The sequence below is a fragment of the Lycorma delicatula genome, chromosome 1 (genome assembly GCF_047948215.1).
Source record: "Lycorma delicatula isolate Av1 chromosome 1, ASM4794821v1, whole genome shotgun sequence".
Lineage (NCBI taxonomy): Eukaryota > Metazoa > Arthropoda > Insecta > Hemiptera > Fulgoridae > Lycorma > Lycorma delicatula.
In genome coordinates, this window is record NC_134455.1 from 269776700 (window position 1) to 269800869 (window position 24170).

Consider the following 24170-nt stretch of genomic DNA (forward strand, 5'->3'; position numbering starts at 1 on the left):
GATTACTTAAACATAATTCTTTTGTTTATTATTTCCTGTACATATATACATAGGTAAAAGAGTAAGTGAATGACGTTTTCAATTAATTGATAAGGAAATTTCCATTTTTTTTTTTTCACCTCTGACCGTTTTACGTACCCTTTCACTAAATAAATGTCCTTAAATTAGCTTATTACGCTTATTATTTTTATCGGTTGCTTCCTTTGTTTGCAAGAGTGATTATAATTTTTATTATTGATATAATATAATAACTACTAATAACTTTAATGATAAAATGTGTTCATTTCACTATACCCAGAAAACGAAAATAATTTTATCTCTTTGGGTGTATCGATATTATTTTATTGCGCATCATTTGCAACAATAGCGGAGTAATACTAGACGTATACATTCAAAACTTCGAGCAGTGGTAAAGCTGTATCTTAAATTTAACTTAGACCATAATTTTTACATTTTTCTAGCTCAAATTTTTATCTAATTTTTTAAATTTGTCTTAAGTAATTCTAGAACTACTTTTTATGGTGGCATTTCTGAACAGCTGTTTTCTACATAGTTGTTGTCAGTACGCATTACCATCGTTGTAGTAAGTAATCGTCACGACAAATTTGTCTTAGTTTCATATTGTTTTACGTATTTGATCTAAACAGTTCGTAGTTATTGTTTGTATAAAATATGAAGTTCCAGTACAAAGAAGAACATCCCTTTGAGAAAAGAAAGGGTGAAGGAGAGAAAATAAGAAGGAAATATCCAGATAGGGTACCTGTAAGTAATTATACCAGATTTGCCTTATTTTCAATTTGACGTAATTCGTTTTTCATTTCTAGCTCTTTTGTTGTGCAATTTTGATTTTTGTTGACCTTTGTGGTTTCAACTCGCAGTTTTGATATTAAATTTTCGTTTATAGTTTGAATAACGTTTGATACTGTTAATTTGTCCTTTAGCTTGTATTTAGATTTTAATAGACGTTTAATCTATTTCTGTTCTTTTGTCTACCGTAACATTATGACTCATTTTACACCAATAAGTATTTTTATTATTTTTTTTTTATAAACAGCATGCCCAATCCATTTTTTACTCCCAGCCAATTTTGTGGTGTATAAAAATGACTATTATGCAATAATTACTTTTACTTTGTAATAAGGTGTAATGCAGTTATTAAATTTGTAACATCTTAATTATTTAAGTCAGAGAATGTTATAATAGTGCCTTTTTTTAATGGTACCAAATTAAAAAATTATTTATTTGTGCTTTTATTTGAAAATTGTTACTCTTCTTTTAATTTTCCTGGAGATTAGTTTCTTGCAAATTTTCCCTACTAATATAATATTACATAAATATTCATTTTATATATATAAATAAATGATGAATAATGTATTTACTTTCAGGTTACTTGTGATAGATGTATATCCTGATTACTAAAGAAATTGTAATGTCCTTTGTGTATATAGGTGTATGTACTGATAAGAAACTGCAGTGTGCAGAAATTAGTACTTGATACTTTATCCAGCCAGGAGTTTGTTATATCACATTATTTTGTAGTAGGTTTGTATAATCTGTCCGATATCTGTGATTTGTAGTGAACATCCTATTTATTTTATTAAATTAAGACTTTAATTTCATTGATTATCATCCAGTTTCATAATGACTTTATTATCTAATACATTAACAAAAATTTAACAGTTAGGTTCTTTCTTGCATCAATTAACCAGCCCAGTTAGTTAACATAGTTGTGTGAACATATGAAAACAGCTTTGAAATAAAAAGGATTAGAAATCATCACAGTATTTGCAATAATACAAATTTATTTTATACTTTGTTGTTTTAGACTTTATTACCTTATAGATGTTAAGAGATTTGTATTTTGGTATGTTTGTAAATGGAGTAAGTAAGTAAGTAAGTAAGTAAACTTTGTATTTTTTACTTCAATTTTTTGTTCTTGTTTCCACCATGAAAAGTGTCCAGAATCTAAGAATAATACTTTTTATATTGAGATAAAGCTATTTTACTACAACCCTAAAAAAAGGTTGTTTTTCGATAGTTTTTTCAGATTCCTTTTATTACACTCTGTACTATTCCAGATCTCACATTATCCCTACTGTCTGTGAAAATGACTTTGTATTCTTCAAAAATAAAAGCACCTGGTTCGCTAGCATCACTTTCATTTGTGTTATTTTGCCAGTTACAAATCTTGCTTTAAACTTCAATACATCTCAAACAAATTTTATCATGTGTTTAAATAAAAAATAATTTGTTGTAATTCCTACACAAAGTCAAGCTTCTTTCTTTATCCGTCCATTTAACACTTAAAGATTTTTTCTAAACTGATCATTAATAACATAACACTGCTATCAACACAGTGATGCAGGTATAGCAATTGGAAATAAAAGATTATTCGGTTGCCCAATAACTTTGTGCATCATACATCTTATTTATAGCCTAATGAATAAAGAGCACATGCAAAATTTGTTTTGTACATTTTGACACAATATGGGTGTAATTAAAAATTGATTACAGTGTGTATAGTAAAAAAAGCACTTTATCATTAACCGTTCCAACTAGTACTTTAATTTAAAAATATAGATTACATACAAAGGTAAAGTAGGTTTTATGTTATTTTATTGAGAATTCATGTTTTTATTTGAATTATTTCTATAAGGGAAGAAGTACAATAAATTGTTTTTGTTCTTTTAGTTTGTGAAATTTTCAAGTTCTATAAATTCAACAAAGTAATTGTATAAATGACTATTTATATATGGACTTTATTTTTATTCATTAAATTTTAGTAAGTATTTAGTTGTGTAGTCTGTTCATTACTCTGTACAGTGGTACTTCAATATGTAGTTTCATTTTTTACTTTAAGTATTGTTTTTGGTATATTTAAACATTCCTTAGTTGTAACTAAATTTTATTAATGCTTTTCATAATCTGAAGCTGTTAGGCATTCTGCTACTATTGTTACCTTAGCCAATAACAACCCTTTTGTTTGTTTGAGATTTGTCATTTATGAAAAATGTTCTCAATCTAGCAACCATAACAAAATAATTTTTTGATAGTAGGCAATCGTTAGATCAATTATAAACATGAATTTTTTTCATAATTTATTGTAGTATAGTAGATATGCTTAGGATCAGGAAAAGACAAGATCTAAATGCACTCTATTCTGTTAGCAATCAGTTTTGTGAGTTATAGTAACGTATTCAGATGCTATTCTGTTCTGTGGATAGAGGTTAGGGATAAGGTTAGAGTTAAAATTTTGTGAAAAAAGCAATAAACCGTGACTAACTGCAAGGATATGTAGTTTAGTCTCTTTCTGCAGTGACAATATTTCCGTTTGAACATAAATTTGGCCAAATGTGCTATGAGATGTTAAGGATTGCCATATCTTGGTAATTTATCCTTAATTTCCCTTCACAAAATTCTAAACTCTCTCTTAAAGCGATATAGCATCTGAACAGGTCTTGATAATACATAGCTAATTGAGTACATTCCACAGGTCGCCCTCTGTCCAAACTTCCTTTCTGCCATTTAGAGTGTGTTTTTCTGATTCTTTGCATAGCTGCTATGGTATTTAAGTATGACAAAATTAAACTTTATCAAATAATTGTTCAGAATTGCCAATAATTTTACAACAAATATTCAAATATGTATTTTTAACACCATTTTATGTCATGGTTTATGTCTGAGATGAATCGATGCAGTCCTTAACTAAGTTGCAGCATAATACTACAAATCTTTAAGACAGGTGTTGCTAAAATTTGGAACAATAAATTTGTTCCTGTTAGAATTTTAGTAGCAATAATGTTTTCATATCCTAGAATTAATAAAACTAAATTTACCTTTAAAACTACATACTGTGTAAATTACACATGAACTGTATGTTTAGTATAATAACTGTTGAATATAATAGTAATATTTTTATGTCTATACTATTTTAAAAATACCTGTTTTTCTATTTGTCTATGGCAATCTGTAAAGGCACAGAATGGTTTTGTTTCATATTTGTTCTACCTATAGAATACAGTTATAATTGTTTCTTTGCCCCGTAAGAATCTCCAGAATACTAGGACTTCCTCATTAAAAAAATTGAAATCTAACAATTTGAAACATTTTTTTAAAAATTGTCTTCTATGTATAAAATATGTAAAAATATAACTTTATCGAAGGGTCTTGATACTTGCTCCCCAAGATTTCCTACCCATTTAGTTCAAAATTGAAATATTAATTTCATTCTTTTTCAAAGTATCAGATTTCTTTGGGACAATAAAAACTGATTTCAAAAGTTCTAGCCCTGTTCCCCACCCAGATTTTCTTAGATTTCCTAGGCTACTTATTTAAAAAAAGACCAGTAATATTTACATAACTTAAAAACAATATCGCAAGTTTTAATAGAAAAATTTATTGGTCATTATTATTATTTAATTAGTTACCAACAAGAATTGTTTTTATAATGGTGATATTTAATGTCATAATATATTCCATTGTTTAATAAGAAGTATTTATTAGTCATTCCCTAACTAACAATTTTCAAATGATTCCTTTGCATATAAGAAAGGTTTAAAAATTTTATTTAAATGTATTTGGTCTTATATTTCTGGGAATAATACTTACTACCTCTGATTAATGGTCCTGTTTGACCACCAGCTGAAAACTGAGAACTCTGTTGTAATGAAACTGATTTTGTTTGCATTCCAAAGGAGTTTTCATTTTTTCAGTCCCAAATTGGAGTCTCATTGCAGATCTAAGAAACATGGAAATGAGGTTTTTTAAAAAATGTTAAGTGTAAATTGGTAACATAAAATCTTCATTATAGAAACCTTGTTTAAATAATAAAATGAATGCTTGTTCTTTGACCCTCAGAATTCTTATCAAAATTACTAACTTTATTCATCTGTTTTCCCCCTAGAGTAATATTTTCCCCCTTATAATTGAATTTCTTTTGGTATATTAAAAATATTAGTTTTGCCAAAATCTGTATTAGCTGCTGTGATAACAATTAGTCGTAGAAAAGTTAAATTTAACACTACATATACGTTTCAAATATACAAATTAAAAAAAAATCCCTTTCTGCATGCCAGAAGACTGAGGTAGTTTCACGGGTGCTAAGTAAAGGAAGAAAAGATTTTTTCCTTAAAGTTAAGAAAAAGTTCAAATTTATTCAATATGACAGTGGCTGCATGTGAAAAAAGTTTCACATGTTTAACATACAAGTCCCATATTCTTAACAATTCCAGCAACATTTTGGTCATGCTTTGCCATAAGGGTTGGTCATATCAAAAATTGTTTTTGACAAAGGTTTTAAGTAATGTTTAAAGGACTAATGACCATTTTAAACCAATTTGATACTGTATCCTACTTTATTAAGAAAGGTATGATTTTTTTTGTCTTTAAAACCTCCATTTTTTCCACCCTGCCTGGGCCAGTTATTAGTGATATCAAAAAACTTTACTTAGATAAGTTTTAGGTCCTTATCCAAAGAATAGTAGGAATTTTAAATGAATTTGACGTTTTACTTAAAAGAAAGTTAGTGATATTTTTTTTTTCTTGAAAAAGCCTGCCAATTTCCACTCCCATTGTCTACTAATTTTGCCCATTAACGAACTCAACCAAGAATTGGGTCGTTATATTTTATGTATTAATTTAAAAGTGATGAGGCATAATTACGGCAGTTATAGTGTCCACAAGAAAGTGAAATATATAAATGTGTATATAAACTTATGAACTGATGGTGGTTTTGGTTTTGGATAATGTGAAACGCAAATATATGTCAAAATTTTCCCGAAGTCAAATCATGATACCCATTACAATAGGTAGCTTTCTTATGAAATCTACCAAAAACAAAATAAGATGTGCACATAATAATACACAAGAAAATAATAATGTAACAATGAATCTGTTGTTTTGACAATGGACATATTTTTGAAATTGTTGTTTTTCATGTCCTGGTTGAAGTTTTTGTGAAACGCAAATATATGTCAAAATTTTCCCGAAGTCAAATCATGATACCCATTACAATAGGTAGCTTTCTTATGAAATCTACCAAAAACAAAATAAGATGTGCACATAATAATACACAAGAAAACAATAATGTAACAATGAATCTATTGTTTTGACAATGGACATATTTTTGAAATTGTTCTTTTTCATGTCCTCGTTGAAGTCGTTTTAAGTCCTGCCACATGCACTTTTCCATCATTTCCAGGATGTATATTGATGATGCAAGCCAATTCCCATTGGAATGGAGGTAGGTTGCCCTCTTTGTTGACGACCAAATTGTTTTCTTGCAGATGTGGAGTAAAGTTTTCCATTTTGATTGTTGCTGAAGATTGTCAGGTACTCACTGAATCGATGAGACCAGAAGTGCTGCACTTGTTGCAGAATCTGTTGCCAGTGATGAAGTCTATTTGCAGGAAAGTGTTGCAAATTTGGTTCTGGAAGGCTGCTAAAGATAATCACCTATTAGGAAATGTGCTGGGTATTACAGGAAGAAGACTGGAAGGGTCGTCCAATAACTAGAGTAAACGGTCAAGAATTTACACATGCCTTGATTTGAGTCTGTAGTGGTAAACTCTACTATTAGAGTTCACCACTAAACTCTAATGGTAATCGGTACTAACAGTTACTCTTGTTAGTACTGATTACTCTTTTCATGTGACTTAACAAGTTTGACTGATGATTCCCAGAATCCAAAAGTGTGGAGCATTGGGAGGTTGAAAGTGTCATTTAATTGAAAATTTTCAGTTCTGAATAATTCCGCTAGCTGAATCAACTCATTTTGGACCCCAATAAAATTTGTTCCATTGTCAGAATATATTTCAGTATGTTTGCCCCCCTTCTTGCGATGAAGCATTTCAGCACTGAGATGAAAGAATCTGATGATAAATCTTCAACTAACTCTAAATGGATGGCTTTAGTGCTGAAACAAACAAATAATGACGTAACATTTCTGAGCCACGACTGCTTTTTTCTGGATAATTTTACCCAAAATTGTCTGCAATAATCAATCCCAATGCTTACAAATGGTCAGAGACTTGGATTGACACATGATTGTCAACAATCTTGTGATTGACACATTTGGGTAAGTTTCCCATCATCTGGGTGATCCCTTTGGGGTTTGTTTTGAAACATTATACACATTGATGAAATATTCTATGAACTAAGTTTTTCATCCAGTAGGCCAATATTTTTGTCTTAAGCGTGTTCAGTAATGATTGTGGTCCAATATGCAGTTTTTTTGACATGGATGTGTCAGTTATCAGATCAAGTCAAGATGTGATTCTTTGGTAAAATTATGTTGGGTTCCTTTGGTCAGAATGGAGGCTGGAATTCTGTAAACGACCTCAGACTCTTAGTATATCGTTATTGAGATGTGGATTTAATGATTTTAGTTGATTATTGTTTTGAATTTGTTTCAAGGATTTGAAATCACTGATTTCCTTGGAGTCATTATGTTGTAGTAATTTCAATATCTTTGTTTCTGCTTTATTCAATTCTTGTACAGTGAGTGGACCCTTTAGATGTGTTGTGGTTTTGACAGTTATCGATAAAACGTGAACAACATGCAATTACTCTAGTTGCCTTTGTAAAACTTGAATATTTACTGAAAATTGTATTATCCATCACAGCAGAATGAAAAGAAACTTGAACTCTACGTTCAGTGATTTCACTTTATATGTTTACAAGAACATCTCAGTGCATGTTGCCTTCCATCAAATACTTTGGGCCATGCCAATACAATTTATCAACAAGTTGATGAGGCAAAGATACTCTTGATAAGAAGTCAGCTGTATTTTCATCCAGAGATATGTAGTTCCATGACTTGATGTTGGGAGTTGTCTTGAATTTTTGCAACTTTATTTGCAAAAAATATTGCCCAATGTGAAGATGTTTTAATCCAAGCAAGTATGATTCTAGAATCCATATACAAATATATATAGAGATGATCAGAAGTAGTAATTAACTAGTGATAATTTTTGTTAATTCATATAAAAGCAATGCACCACGTAATTCTAACCTAGGTAGTGATAACTTTTTTAACAAAGCTACCCTTTACTTTAATGTAATTAAGTTTATCGTGATCTTGTTTGATGTATCAATGGATTTCAGATAATACATGCACCATATGAAGATTCAGATACATCTGAAAAACCATGTATTTCAACTTGACAAATTGGTTCTGTCTTGTTTGTGAGGCATCTGGGAATTTCCAGAGCGACCAATGACCTAATGGATTCTTGAAATGAATTCAATTTGTTCAGAAAGTCCTTTGGAATCTCATCATCCCAACCAACCTTGCAAGACTGTAGATTTTGCATAAGTTTTGCAGTGACTACGACAGGCCCGAGTAATCCCAAAGGATCAAATATTCATCCAATCGCCTCTAAAATTGTTTGTTTTGTTGGTTTTTGACCTTAACTTTCCTTGTGGAATAAGAACTGAAATGCATCCTTCACAGAATTCCAAATCAGTCCCAAAGTTTTAACTCTAGGATCTGGATTGATGTATAATCAGTCTAGCGTATCTTCACACAGAATATTGGACACTAGTTCTTGATTATTTGCGCACCACTTTCTGAGGTGAAATCCTTCACGACTAGCAGATCAATTGGATCTCTCTGAAGTTGTTTTGCTTCTTGAAGTGAAGATGCACCAGTCATTAAATCATCCACATAAAATTGTCTATCATTACAAGAGAAGTCTTTTGAAATTGTTCCTTTTCATCTAGAGCTAGTTGCTTTAAAGTTCTTTTCACTAAGTATTGTGCACTCAAAGTTCCATACATCATGGTTAACAGCTTGTATGTTTATATTTCTTCATTGAAGTTTGCATGCCATAAAATTAACTGAAGATTTCTTTGAAAAGCATGGGTTTCAATTAGCGTATGCATCTTTTCTATGTCGGCTGTGATAGTTTATAAACTAGTTCTGAATCTGATGATAATGCTGATTAGATCTAACTGTACTGTAGGTTCAACAATGGATAAGTCGTTAAGTGAAATCGCAGATGTCTTAACTGGAAGCGTCAAAAACTATTGTTACTTTGTTGTGGATGAATCTTCCCGTATAATACAATGGTGTGGAATGTATGATTTTGGACCCTGCAACTTCATCTTATATTTTTGTCATGTGCCCCTAGGTTTTTGTATTCTCTCATGAAATTTATGTATTGTGATTTCAATTCAGTGTCTGAATTAAGACATTTCTCAAGTGAAAGAAGCCTTTACATTGCAGCTTGAGTCACCAAGTTGGTTTACATCACCTTTCAAAGGGATCCTCACACAGTATCTTCGTTCCATAGATCTTGTATTATTTTCATACAATTCTTCACAAAGTTAGTCATTTCCTGTAAATTGTTTATCAGTAGAGCTTCAGTCTAATTCCCAAAATTTTTTAATGTTTTCATTGATGTGATAGATTGCATACAGAGGTTAAAACTGTTGAATTCTGTTTGATCAATACTTACCAGAAATTACCCAGCCAAATAGGGTATTTTGAAATGTTGGATTTGATTTACTTGCTTTGTTTCATTTACAAAAGACTTCATAAAATAATTCTGCGCCAATAAGCTTGCCAATGTCACTTTGTTTGTGGAAATCTGGATCGGTCAGTAGCAGATTCTGTGGTAATTGCAAACTTGATTTTCTGATTTAAACGGCAGGTAATTGTTGAGTGGTGGTTGGTAAAACTACACACTATATTCGCTGTGCATTTGTTAACTCTTAATTTAAATAACACATTCCACGGAATGAGTTTTAATGGTTCTGGCATACACCGTTAACTTGTAACATGTTTTTCTTTGATGGTAGTCTTAAAAACTTAGTTCTCAGTGATAAAATTTGACTGCAAACTGCTGTCAAGTAACATGCGACATCAGTGAGAATTACCATGCACAGATGATTCAAAGAAACGGGAAATTTTGAAAGTTGTGTTGGTAGCCGTGGGCGATTGGTACCACGTGATAAGTGGCGCCAGCCTCTCTAACCTAACCTGCCATTTAGTTGTCATGGATCCTTGGAGTGGTGCGCAACGTGCATTTCCTATCAAAGCGTTTTACAAAAACAATGACTGTGGAGAGAGCGCGTAGAGACTTTCGCCATCATTTTAATATGGGACGGAACGACCATGTTTCATCAGCACATGCAATTAAAACATGGATATCTAATTTTGAGGAAACTGGTTCGACATGAAAAAGAAACCTCCAGGCCGTGAGCAAACCGTCCGTACACCACAGAATGTTCAAGCTTTACAAAATGCTGTCACATGAAGTCCACATCGGTCGATCCGTCGTCTCTCAGCATCTTTACAATTACGTAGTTCAAGTGTTCGAAGAATGTTGGTGTAGGACTTTCAATATCATCCATACAAGTTGCAGATCGTCCAGGAACTGAAACCGAACGATGCAGTTGTGCGAGCATAATTCTGTAATGTAATGCTTCAGAAAATAAATAACGAAGAGTTTGTTCACAAACCGTGGATGTCAGACGAAGCGCATTTCCACCTCAGTGGATTTGTTAACAAGCAAAATTTCAGATACTGGGCACAAGAAAATCCTACGCAGCTACACCAGCATCCGTTGCACAGCCAGAAAGTGACTGTGTGGTGTGCTATGTCATCTTACGGTGTTATAGGCCCTTATTTTTTTGAGGATGACAACGGTCTTGCGATTACAGTGACGTCGGCTCGTTACGTAGCCATGCTTGAAACCTTTGTTGTGGAACAACAAAAGAGATTTCTACCAATTCTTAACACAGCCTGATTTCAACAAGACGGAGCAACGTCACATACTGCACGAATGTCGATGGCAGCTGTATGCCGATTGTTTGGACAACATGTCATTTCATGAAATGGTGACATTAGATGGCATCCCAGATCGCCTGATCTCTCAGCTTGCGATTGCTTTTTGTGGGGGTCACCTTAAAAGCAAAGTGTTCCACAGTAGACCTGCTACAACGGAAGACTGAAAGCAAAGATCCGAGAAGCAATTGCGGAAATTCCAGTTGAGATGTTACGTCAAACCATGAACAATTTTAATGAAGATACTTCGTGAGTGTTTACGTAGAAGAGGAGGTCACCTGCAAGATGTCATCTTTAAAAAATAAACTAAAATGTATGTAACCTAAAATGGCAGCATTTGTACAATTACATGAAATAAAATTCATTTAAAAAAAAAAATTTTCATTAGCGTTATTTAATTTTTAAAATTTCCCGTTTCTTTGAATCACCTGTATATCTAACTAAAGCAATGGCTGTTGACAACATGACAACAGGGTTGGTTGGCAGAAATATTATTTTGTGTAACACTAGAATTAGGTCTGATGTAATGTAGCAAACTATTATGTTTTTTGCCACAATGTTTGTATGAACCTGCTTGATAGACCACAGTTTTTTGCTGACTGTTTAGATAGTTGAAACACAGACCACGTTTTTAAACATTAAGTTCATGGTCAAAAATTGATAATGTTTTGAAAGCTTCACAAAAATAAATTTGGTGTTGCGGTTAGTTACATAAAAATCAATTTTTTGTAGACTGACAATTTTCAGATAATGTAATATTTTTTGAAGTAATTTAAATTGATTGTTCATATGCAATTTATGAGACTTGCTGGTTTCAACTTTCAGGACTTGTGCTGCTGATTTTTTTTTTTGACATCAGTCATTTGACTGGGTTGATGCAGCTCTACAAGATTCACTATCTAGTGCTAATCATTTCATTTCGATACATTCCACATCCCTAACAATTTGTTTTACATATTCCAAATATTGCCTGCCTACACAATTTTTTCCTTCTACCTGACCCTCTAATATTAAAGCGACTATTCCAGGATGCCTTAATATGTGGCCTATAAGTCTGTCTCTAACTATATTTTTTCAAATGCTTCTTCCTACATCGATTTGCCACAACACCTCTTCATTTGTCACTTTATCCACCCACCTGATTAACATTCTCCTATAGCACCACATTTCAAAAGCTTCTAATCTTTTCGTCTCAGGTACTCTGATCATCCAAGTTTCACTTTCATATAAAGCAACGCTCCAAACATATTCTTTCAAAAAACTTTTCCTGACATTTAAATTAATTTTTGATGTAAACAAATTATATTTCTGACTGAAAGCTCAGAATTTTATGTCACTCCTGCTTTGTCCATCTTTAGTAATTCTACTTCCCAAATAACAAAATTCTTCTACCTCCATAATCTTTTCTCTTCCTATTTCCACATTCAGTGGTCCATCTTCATTATTTATACATTCCATTACTTTTGTTTTGTTCTTGTTTATTTTCATGCAGTTTTTCTTGCGTAGGACTTCATCCATGCCGTTTCTTCTAAATCCTTTTTACTCCCAGCTAGAATATCAGCAAATTGTAGCATCTTTACCTTTCACCTTGTACTGTAACTCTGGATCTAAATTGTTCATTAACATCATTAATTGCTAGTTCTATGTAAAGATTAAAAAGTAACGGGGATAGGGAACATCCTTGTTGGACTCCCTTTCTTATTACAGCTTCTTTCTTATCTTCTTCTGTTATTACTGTTGCTGTTTGGTTCCTGTAAATGTTAGCAATTGTTCTTCTATCTCTGTATTTGAACCCTAATTTTTTTAAAATGCTGAACATTTTATTCCAGTCTACGTTATCTAATGCCTTTTCTAGGTTTATAAATGCCAAGTATGTTGGTTTGTTTTTCTTTAATCTTCCTTCTAATATTAATCTGAGGCCTAAAATTGCTACCCTTGTCCCTATACTTTTTCTGAAACCAAATTTGTCTTCACTTCCACTCTCCTCTCAATTCTTCTGTACGGAATTCTAAGATTTTTGATGCATGGCTAGTTAAGCTAATTGTTCTGTATTCTTCACATTTATCTGCTCCTGCTTTCTTTGGTATCATGACTAACACTGTTAGAAGTCTGGCAGAACTTTACCTTTTTCATAAATATTACACACCAGTTTTCTATCAATCGCTTCCTCACCTGCACTGCACAATAATTCTACAGGTATTCTGTCTATTCCAGGAGCCTTCCTGGCATTCAAATCTGTTATTGCTCTCTTAAATTTTCATCTCCGTATTGTTTCTCCCCTTTCACATCCTCTTCAACTTCCTCTTCTTCCTCTATAACACCATTTTCTAATTCATTTCCTCAGTTTAACTCAATATATTCCACCCACCTATCGACTTTGCCTTTCATATTATAAATTGGTGTACCATCTTTGTTTTAACACATTATTAGATTTTTATCTATGTACCCCAAAATTTTCCTTTCCTGTATGCTCCGTCTGTTTTACCAATGTTCATTTCTCTTTCCACTTCTGAACACTTTTCTTTAATCCACTCTTCTTTCGCTAGTTTGCACTTCCTGTTTATAGTATTTCTTAATTGTTTATAGTTCCTTTTACTTTCTTCATCACTAGCATTCTTATATTTTCTACGTTCATCCAACATCTGCAATATATTGTCTGAAATCCAAGGTTTTCTACCAGTTCTCTTTTTTCCACCTAAGTTCGCTTCTGTTGATTTAAGAATTTCCTTTTTAACATTCTCCCATTCTTCTACATTTTCTACTTTATCTTTTTTACTCAGACCTCTTGTGATGTCCTAGCTGCTGACGTAAATGAGAAACATTCAGACTTGAAGTTTTCACCTTTTTCAACCTTACTCTTGAAGTCATCCTGTAATTCTATTTGTAGTTCAGTTTTATCAAACTTAACCAATAATCTTGAAGCTTAGCAAGTCGGTAACTTTTAATTGTGTAATTTCATTTTTCATTTGATACAGCAATGAAATATGTTTTGAACCTTGTTACCTTAGCTTTAACTAAGTCATATTCTCTTTAATTAATTGCCTAATTTCAGCCATTTTACAGATGGGGAAAAAATTATTATACAAATTAATTGTATGGATTAGTCTTACTGTATTTTTATGAAGTATGAAATATATCGAGACTTAATAATATTATGAAGTCTGAATAATATTATGACTGTGTAAGCTAACTAAATAAACAAGAATAAATAATATGATTAAGTACTTAAAGTATGGAATTAAATTTGTGGTAGGATAAACTTATAATAAAGGAAATTTGGAATAAAGATTAGGATTCACAATAGGAATGCAACAGATAACAAAATAACATTCTTTACTTATCTTTTTACACAGCAATAATGTAACTCCAGTCTGCTTATCTCCAACTGGTATGTAACAGCATAATGTTACAAAATTTGTTACAGCAATAATAAAAACTGTCTGTAAATTTGTCTTAATTTTTATATTTGGATACTTTAGGAAAGATCAGAGTATACTGGAACACATTTTTGAAAAATTAATGGTAAATTATTACATTGTCATAAATTTACACTGTTTTTTTTTTTTTACTAGAAAATAACAATTTGTACATCTATTTCGGTAAAAAAAAAATCTGGCTCAGAGAATGCTGGTTGTAAAACTGTTAAGTGGACTGTATAATAAATTGACACAGTCTGAATGCAACTAAAAATTATGACATCTTTATTATATTAGATTGACACTGATCGTAATTGAATACTGGTACACTAAAAGAAAACTTTGATTAAACGTAACTGACCGACATTATGTCCACTTCACAAACCCAACTGAGCAATACACATGAACAAGGGAGTGGGAGAACTCCCCCACTACACATACACACAGAAACACACCACATGCATGCACAAACAGAAAAATATCCAACAGTGTTTGTAATTTATTGGCAAAAAATAATCAGTTCTTTTGTAAATAATCCAAAGACAGTTATTCTTTTTACATGATGGTCTTTTATGAACTACTCTATGATTGAGTCACTTGCTTTTTAGAGTTTTAATGTACTTTTTATGACACTTCTAACTTTACCTGATTGTACCATGTGTTGTCAGACAGAAAATATTCATGTTAGACCATTAGTCCATTAAAAAACAAAAAAACATTGAGTAGCAGATCAAGTATTTTCAGCAAGTTCTCAAAAGTTATTTCACATTTCTCAAATGCAAAGATACATAATTGTAAGTTTGTGATTTGCATCTAGATTAAGGAAAGTTAATTAGATACCTTATTATTTTTGTAAATTTTGAAAATTTTTTTTTAAATTTTAATCATAAAACAATACTACATAAAGCAGAAATGCACAACCAAGATTCAAGCAATGAATATTGCATTTTAGTAGAAATAAATGCTGAATTTATTATTATTACCTGCAGTGCATATAACTGACTTTCTTATACTTCACAAAATATGAAAATTCTTGAAGGTCACGTTTTATGTTTAGGTTGTAGTCTGATTTTTATTTTTTATTTGTGGTATGAATAAAATATCTGTGATGTTTGAGAAATCTGTTTTAGGATATTTCATTAATTAATAATTTCGAGTGGACAGATAAATTCCATGTCAAATGTGAATTCAATTTTCTTTTAATGACCATTGTATTTTAGGTTATTGTTGAAAAAGCACCAAAAGCTCGTATTGGAGATTTGGATAAGAAGAAATACTTGGTACCATCAGATCTTACAGTTGGTCAGTTTTATTTCCTTATCAGGAAACGAGTTCACCTTCGCCCTGAAGATGCTCTCTTTTTCTTTGTGAACAATGTCATTCCACCTACTAGCGCTACAATGGGATCATTGTACCAGGTAAAAATTTTTTATTTTATGTGTAAGACAGGTTGCCTATAACTATCTGATTATTGCAGCATCAGTTTTATATTAAAAATTCTTTTATTTCTTAATTAAGTAGTCAGTTTTTTTTACATTATCTTTAAATTTTTTCTGACAGTGGTGTTTTATTTTCATTTTAGGATATTATATGTTGTTTTATCATGCAACAGAAATGCTTGAAACAAACCCTTTGATGCTAAATAAGTAGTATAACAAGTAATACCACTTTTCTGTTTGAAAATGCAGTGGGACTGTAAATTTTATTTTATTTTTATCATACGGTTAATTTAATTTTTTAAATCCAAACATACTATATTTTTAAAAATCGTTAAATTATACAGTATGTTCATCTTTGAGGGATGGAGATTAAGTTGAATCTAAAAGCTATTAAAATTTTGACTGGTAGATTATATTCACTTATAGTGCTAGCAGTATGTATATTATTTGAAAATAATAATTAAATAATAAAGTTCAGAACAATTTTGAATTGCGAATTACAGCAAAAAATGTTTAAATCATGTTTAAAAATAATTTTATAAATATAAAATGTGTACACAGCTTTTGTGTTTAAAACAGTTTATGAAAAAAGATTTTTCTTTCTCAGGCTGTGTGTGTGTTATTTACATTTTTAAATATAGAATAGGAGATACAGTTTACAAGATACCAGTTTTTTGTTTTTAATTAGATTCTGAAGCTACAAAAATGCAGTTTTGAGTCTGTATTTTATGACGTGAAACTGATAGTCAAAATAGATAAGCAAGAGTAAAATTTCAGCAATTCTTAAAATTTATTCTAAGTAATAACTTCTAAAAATTATAGTTTAGTTTTAACAAAGCCACCTTTGCCAAAATAGTTAATTGAAAGGTTTTTTTAATCTCAACAAATTTGTGATTTGATTTTATCTTAAATGCTTTCTACATTGTGATTTTAATATTTAATATAGTTAGATATAATATTTTAACCTTAATATTGTTGTACATATAATCTTATCTTCAGACTTACAAATCTAATCTGTCTTATTTTTAATATTCTGTCATAAAATTTATCTTCCCACCTGATTGTGAACAGCTTCCTGTTATCAGTCATTTAAATATTTTCAAGTATTTTTTTTTCTAATTTTTTGAGGGAGTTTGCTTAGAATTGTTTTCAATGAACTTATTTTCTTGCTTTGTGAAAAACATTTTTAGTTTTCTCTGTACAAATGAAACTTTGACTGAGGTATAGGTTTGTAAAGTTAATTTCAATATTTTATCAAATTATTTTTTTTATTTATGAGAATTGTACAAAAAAGGGTGCTTGTATGAAAATGCATCACATGCTACCTTCATATCAAAGATCCATGCCATTTCATTAACTGGTCTCACAACTTGTTCCTTACTCCATAGGTTACATTTTTCTATAAGCTTTTTAAATTAATAAAGTTCCCAACTCCATGGCATATGAAGTCAAATAAGATCTTAATGCAAAAAATAATGACTGTGAAATAGCTATATTTTAAGGAAGTTTGTCAATTAATCATTATCAGTAGTATAAAAAATATTAGACTAGTATCAAAAGTTGGCGCAGATAAGAAAAACATGTAGTGAATGATAAATTAATTTGCCAATTGTTTACGATAACGGGTTATTTCCCCGCATCTTATGCTTTCAACTCTGAAAATCATCATCATGTCTTATGGTTTTCTGAAACCTAAGCTGTCTTTTTCTTGATGATTTAAAATTAAAAAAAAATTATATTTTTAATCAACATTTTTTTTTATTGTATGGTGTTAATATATTTTCTTTTTACTAAAAAAATATAGTTTCATAGAAATTGCATTACATGTATTAATACATGTAACAGCATCATCAGGGAATGGAAATATCTATAATTACATTTTATCAGTTTTACATACCAAAAACATATAACATCAAACCCCACAATATCATTCATATTAAAGTATATATTTACAAGAAGCATGTTAGAAAATTACCGTGTTACCTGGTCTACTAACTGAATATACCTTAGACCAGGTATGATGATACTGATGCAGTAATGCAACAAAACATGTAGGAAATTCCTAAGACAGTATATGGTAAGATGATAATTAAAATTGTTTTTTTGCAAAATATATATATATATATATATATATATATATATATATATATGAGGGCTGTTTTTTTCAACATCTGATCATGCATCTAAGTAAACAAGAGAAAGGTTGGAACCAGGTCTGCACATCATGCGATTATACTGCCCCCCATCCCATTGCATTAGTCTGAACCGAGCTATGGGCAATTGAATATGGCCACTATAATTGACGCTCTTACCAAGTGTGAATTGTGAAGTGTGATAAGTTTTTTGCAAGCAGAAGGATGTAGCTCTGCTGAAATCAATCACAGAATGAGCCTAGTGTATGGTGAAAACTTTGAGTGATGGTAGCATTCAGGAATGGTGTAGGAAACTTAAAAGGATGAACAGACATCCTTGATAAGGTGGCAAGGACATAAGTCTGTTGCTACTTGTACGCCTGGTTGAGCATGTTGATGATTTTGTCTACGACAAACTGATGTTTACAATAAGTGAACTTATTGTAAAGCTTATTTAAGCTTATTTTGTATAAGTGAACTTATTGTAAACATTAACATAAACTTACAATAAGTCTTCTCTGTACACAATTTTGACCTAGAATACCAGAAACTGTGTGCACATTGCGTCCCAAAAATGTTGAGTTGATGATCACAAAATGCAGCGAACAGTGTCAGTTAATGTTTTCCATACGTTAGGTTAATGAGAGGGAAGGGTTTTTTAAAGTCTTATCATTACTGGCAATGAGACTTGGATCTAGTATGACAATTCAGAAACCAAACAAGCCTAAATGTAGAAACAGACACCGAGCTACAGGAAAACGATAGCTACAATTTTTTAGGACTATAAAGGTATCTTGTTGGTGGACTTTATGGAGCAGTGGACAATAGTAACAAAGGAAGTTTATTGTAAATCTTTACATCACCTCCTGCAGACCTATCCAGAACAAATGAAGAGGCATGCTCTTGTCTGGTGTGGTTTTGATCCATGACAATGCCATGACTACACTTTGCCAATGTGATGCAGAACCTTCTGAAACCTAGCCCCTAGCGATTTTCACCTCGTTCGAGAATTGAAGGGTTGGTTGGGTGGATAACTCACAAAAGAGAGGAGGCTATCAGAACTTAACTTACCTTATCTTACCTCACCTCACCTCATTGGCGGCAAACTTCTTTGAAGAGGGCATCGCAAAGCTAGTGTCAAGATACGACAAATGCATCAATCGTTTTGGCGATTATGTAGAAAGGTAAGTTAGATACTAAACTTTTAGTAATAAAATTATTTTGTTGTTAATATCTTTTTTTATAGCGCATCCAAGGTTAAAAAAAAACAGCCCTCTGATATAAAAGAAAATCTTAATCTCATTGCTGCAGATCATTCATAATTATAGGGGAGAAAGAAATTGAAGGGCATTTGTAATTGTAGTTTTATTGATGACATCCTGATTTCCATCTCATTAGTTAGCAATGTGGAGGTAAGACATTGTCAATGAGATTACATTACTCCTTGATCATTACAATTGGTATGCTTATGAATGATGAAGAGCTAAAGAAAACGGTCACATTTTAGTTGAATAAATGTGACTATATATAGAAGTATGTGGAAGTAAAATAAAAAGATTATAAGAAATTTTATTGTGTGCTCTCTGGATTCTACTTTATGTATGATCCTCACACTGCAGTTTATTTGTATATAGCTTCTTACATTGATGTATGTTAATTTATTGTAATTTTGTTTTCTCAGGAACACCATGAAGAGGATTTCTTTTTGTACATTGCCTACAGTGATGAGAATGTTTATGGCAATGATGCATAAGTGATATTTTGTGGTGTGTATGTGTGTGTATATATATATCAAAATTGCTTTTTTTAATTTAAAATTACATAATAGATTTTTAAAAATATTCTCTACAGTAAAAATTAAGGTGTAATAAATATCATTAATCAGTTTAAAACAGACATTATTTAGTGGATTCAATGGTTTATCAGTATTTAAGAACTATTCATTTATCTTAAAATTATTCTTTGATCTATGATATTTTGTCTTTTTTTATGAACTATATCTTTCAAGATTGTTCAGAGATTTTTTAAATTAAATTCATGCATATATTTTTTTGTATATATATAATATATATTGTATATATATATATATATATATATATATATATATATAATATAAAAATTATAATTGATTTATTATTTTTTGGGTTTAAACAAATAAATTTTTAAAAACTTACAATTTTTTCATGAAATCCTCTGTAGTTGTCACAATTTTTTACAGCATTCCAAGTAAGTTACATTCAAGTCTTGTGTTCATTATGTAGAAGCACCATTAAGGGTTAATTGCATGTAAATGGTGGTGTTGAACTCTGTGCTATTTTTCTATGTTATGTTGAATGCTATCAATAAGTGGAAAGAAAGAATATTATTTTGTTTAAGCTTCTCTTCTATTGTTAATGGAAGAATTTTGGCTTAACATAGATTTAAAGAATTTGACTACATTACCTCATTTCACCATATATACATATACATAAATTGTGGTATTTAAATGCGATTTGGGGGATAAATCTTTTTTTAGTTTTACAAAAGCTGTATGTAGATGGTCTCACTAGCCTACAAATTAGACAAAAAAAGGTTCAGATACAAAATGGGGTCCTTTTTTTCCTGTGGTCTTCATGTATGTATGTATGTATGTGTATGTATGTATGTATGTGTATGTATGTATGTATGTATGTATGTATGTATGTGTATGTATGTATGTATGTATTGTATGTATGTATTGTATGTATGTATTGTATGTATGTGTATGTATGTATGTATGTGTATGTATGTTTTACGAATCTCTGGCTTAGATGTTTTGCCTGGTATGTCGGACTCAAACATTAACTTAAAGGTGACTTGTTAATGCTAATACCGACTAAAACCTCCGCTATCCTCTGAGCTCTGATCCCCCACGGTATCCGCCGTTAGGCATTACTTCGCGGGGGGGAGGATTTAGCTACTGCTCTTCCTTCTGGTAGCTAAGATGTTATTACTTCTTTCTTCTAGATGTTGTGGTCCTTTGCTCTTTTTCTTTCGATGGAACGCAGGTCTGTAAGGACGTCTGTTGCAAACGTGCTTATTGCGTTCCATGCGGCTTTTGACGACAACATTGCTTCTATTAGTCTCTCAGGTTGGATACTTTGATGTAAGATGTTTTCGAGTTGATCACGCTGTGGATAAAATCGTGGGCACACAAAGAAAACATGCTCTGCATCTTCATTGACTCCTGGGCAGGACGGGCACTCTGGAGAATTATCGTGCTTGAAGCGGTGTAAGTATTCTCGAAAGCAGCCATGTCCTGATAACATCTGCGTTAGATAGTAGTTGACCTCACCGTGATTACGATTCAGCCAAAAGTCAATCCGTAGTATGAGACGGTGTGTCCACCTGCCTTTCACGGCAACATCCCACTGTAGCTGCCAACGTGCGATGCTTTTATGTCGCTCTTCTGTCTTGAGTTCTTCAGCACTCAGTAAGGTTGACATCTTCCGATGGTAAAGGTTGCGTCGTTCTTCAGCTAGAACTCTAAGAGGCAGAGTTCCGGAAATGACACATCCTCAGACACTGTGCGGAAAGCGCTTGCGACTCGTAATGCACTCATACGATATATCGGTCCCGCCTTTCTCCACGAATCTTGCGTCTCTAGTGCGTCAGCCCAAATTGATATTCCGTAAGTGAGCACCGATGTTACTACTGATGACAATAGTAGCCTTCTGCTCTGCTTTGGGCCTCCGACGTTCGGCATCAATCGTGCGAGACAAGCTCTCACTACTGACGCTTTCGTACAGACGTGTTCTACTTGCTGCTTGTCGGGCATCAAGCATCACTCCCAGATATCGTATATGAGGTTGTGATGTAATTTCTTGGTCACCGACTTTTAGCTTAATTGTTTCAACTTTTTTTCGGCTGGTAATAAGCACTGCTTCGGTCTTCTGCTTGGCCAGTTGAAGGTTAACTGTATCCATCCACTGGTTGATCTTCTCAAAAGTAATGTCAAACAGCTGTTGAATCTCGTCGAGGTGCTTGGCGACGATCACTGCGGCAACATCATCCGCATACGCTACCAGTTTGACACATTTTGAAACACATTGGAAACTTCAATCTCAGGAGCCCGTCATACATGATATTCCACAAAAGTGGACCGAGAACAGAGCCCTGTGGCACACCACCGGTTATATCATACTCTTTCGGACCATTCTTTGTATCATACTTCAGCACTCTATCTGTAAAATAGCTAATCACTAGTCTGCGAAGATATACTGGCACGTTTTTCTCGTCGAGAGCTTGCATGATGCAGTCCCAATTAGCGGAATTGAAAGCATTTCTGATGTCTAAGGCAGCAACCAGGCAGTACTTCTTCGTTCCACCCTTCCATCTAGTTCCTGCGATCGCCTCCTTGGCCGTATTGACAACCAGGTTGATCGCGTCCAGGATTGATCGTCCTTTCCGGAATCCATACTGGTTATCTGCCAGGAGTGGGTCAACCACTGCATCTATTCGCTGATGGATGATACGCTCAAATATCTTACCCGCCGTATCTAGCATGCAGAGTGGTCTGTAAGATGACTGTTCTTCTGGCGGTTTCTTCCCTTTAGGTAACAGTACTAACCGTTGCTGTTTCCACTTACGAGGAAAAGTCCCCTCCTTGAGGCATGCGTTGTACGCGTCTAGAAATAATGCTAGTGCTGCCTTTATGATGGTTTTCAAGGCTATATTCAGGATTCCGTCCAATCCCGGCGCTTTATTATTTCCTACACGATTACAGGCCTTCAGCAACTCTTCTTCAGTGACAGGTGGAATGTCGTCTAGTTCGCCTGGCGTTAACTGATAATCGAGATTGTGTTGCTGTGGAAACAGCGCAGTGACGATTTTCTGAAGGAGCTGAGGACACGTAGGTGACTGCATTTGTTGTTTCTTCAGGTGGGTCATGACCACTTTATAAGGCCTGCCCCACACGTCTTTGTCCACCTCATATATGAGCTCTTTCCAGCATCTTCCTTTGCTCTCTTTTATGGCCTTATTGAGTTCACGACGAGCTTTTTTATACTCTGCAATCAGCACTGCAGAGTTGGGTCGTTGATAGCCACGCTGAGATAATCTTCTTTTTCTATGACACTCTTTACGAAGGTTGCTGATGTGATCGTTCCACCAGTGTACCGCAGGTCTTGAATTGATAACACGTTTGCGAGGCATACTGGCATCACAAGCTTGTGTTACTCGCATCATCAGGGCCTTAGTATGTTCTTCTGCACATCCAGTCTCTATCGGATCACTATCGAGGGCTGTTATCAATACTTCTGGGTCTAGGGATTTCACCTTCCAACCAACGATGTTAGATGGCTTGTTAGGCCCTCTGAGTTTCCGGTTGTTGTGTGTGTATGTGTATGTATGTGTGTGTATGTGTGTATGTGTATGTATGTATGTATGTATATGTATGTATGTATGTGTATGTATGTGTGTGTATGTATGTATATGTATGTATGTGTATGTGTATGTATGTGTATGTGTATGTATGTATATGTATGTATGTGTGTATGTATGTATATGTGTATATATATATATATATATATATATATATATATATATATACATTGTGTAACTGGCATCTATTAAAATATTTTATGAAGTTGATTTAAGAAAATGATAATGGTAAAATTTCTTGTTCAGTTCTTTTCTCTTAGTTCCTTGACATGTGATCAAGGTAATTGTGCTGTTATAATGATTTATTTAAACTAGACCATAAGATTTTAAGTATGCTTTAATATAGCAAATCTATAAAAAAAAATTGTATGACTGGTTAAAACAGGTGAAAATTTGAAGATAGGTAGGGCAACTAATTTTTGTATAACCTATGAAGCTCTTCCAATCTATGGAAGTAGTCACATATGTAAAATTGTTCAGAATGCTCTCTAGTAGTTTCCATAACCCCAGATAAACGTAAGTATTTATTATATACCAAAGCATACGTAGATATATATTATGAATCTTAATATAAGAATAATTTCACATAAACAATTTGACCAAAGTTATACTATAATTAAATGTTTATGTAAATAAATCATAGTTTATGTAAACCATTATCACCAATAATTCTACAATTATATTTAATTAAATAATTTCACGAAGCAAAAAATCAGTGTTTTTAATTTTTCAAAATTGAGATAAAAAGTCATTAGATACATACCTAATCAAAAAAGCTGATACTTTGTTTGATTAATAAAGTTATTGAAATTAATACTGAAGAAATTATATGTTGATGTAATAATGTTTATTGTAAAATATTGTACTGTAAACTGTTACTATGTTCATGCATAACAAATATATATGATAACAAATATATGATTGTTCATCTATATTAAGAGTTCAAATAGCAGACGTAACTGTTATATCAGAATAATAGAATTATATAAAATTC

The 24170-nt window shown here is 32.3% G+C and overlaps 1 protein-coding gene across 1 annotated transcript; it reads left to right on the forward strand.

The window, feature by feature from the left end:
* The first annotated feature begins 390 nt into the window (after nucleotides 1-390).
* Nucleotides 391-19822, forward strand: Atg8a (GABA type A receptor-associated protein autophagy-related 8a). Its single transcript, XM_075377181.1, has 3 exons — nucleotides 391-762; nucleotides 15426-15623; nucleotides 19458-19822. The coding sequence occupies exons 1-3, from the start codon at nucleotides 673-675 to the stop codon at nucleotides 19527-19529; spliced, it is 360 nt and encodes a 119-aa protein (XP_075233296.1). The 5' UTR covers nucleotides 391-672; the 3' UTR covers nucleotides 19530-19822.
* Nucleotides 19823-24170: the final 4348 nt, after the last annotated feature.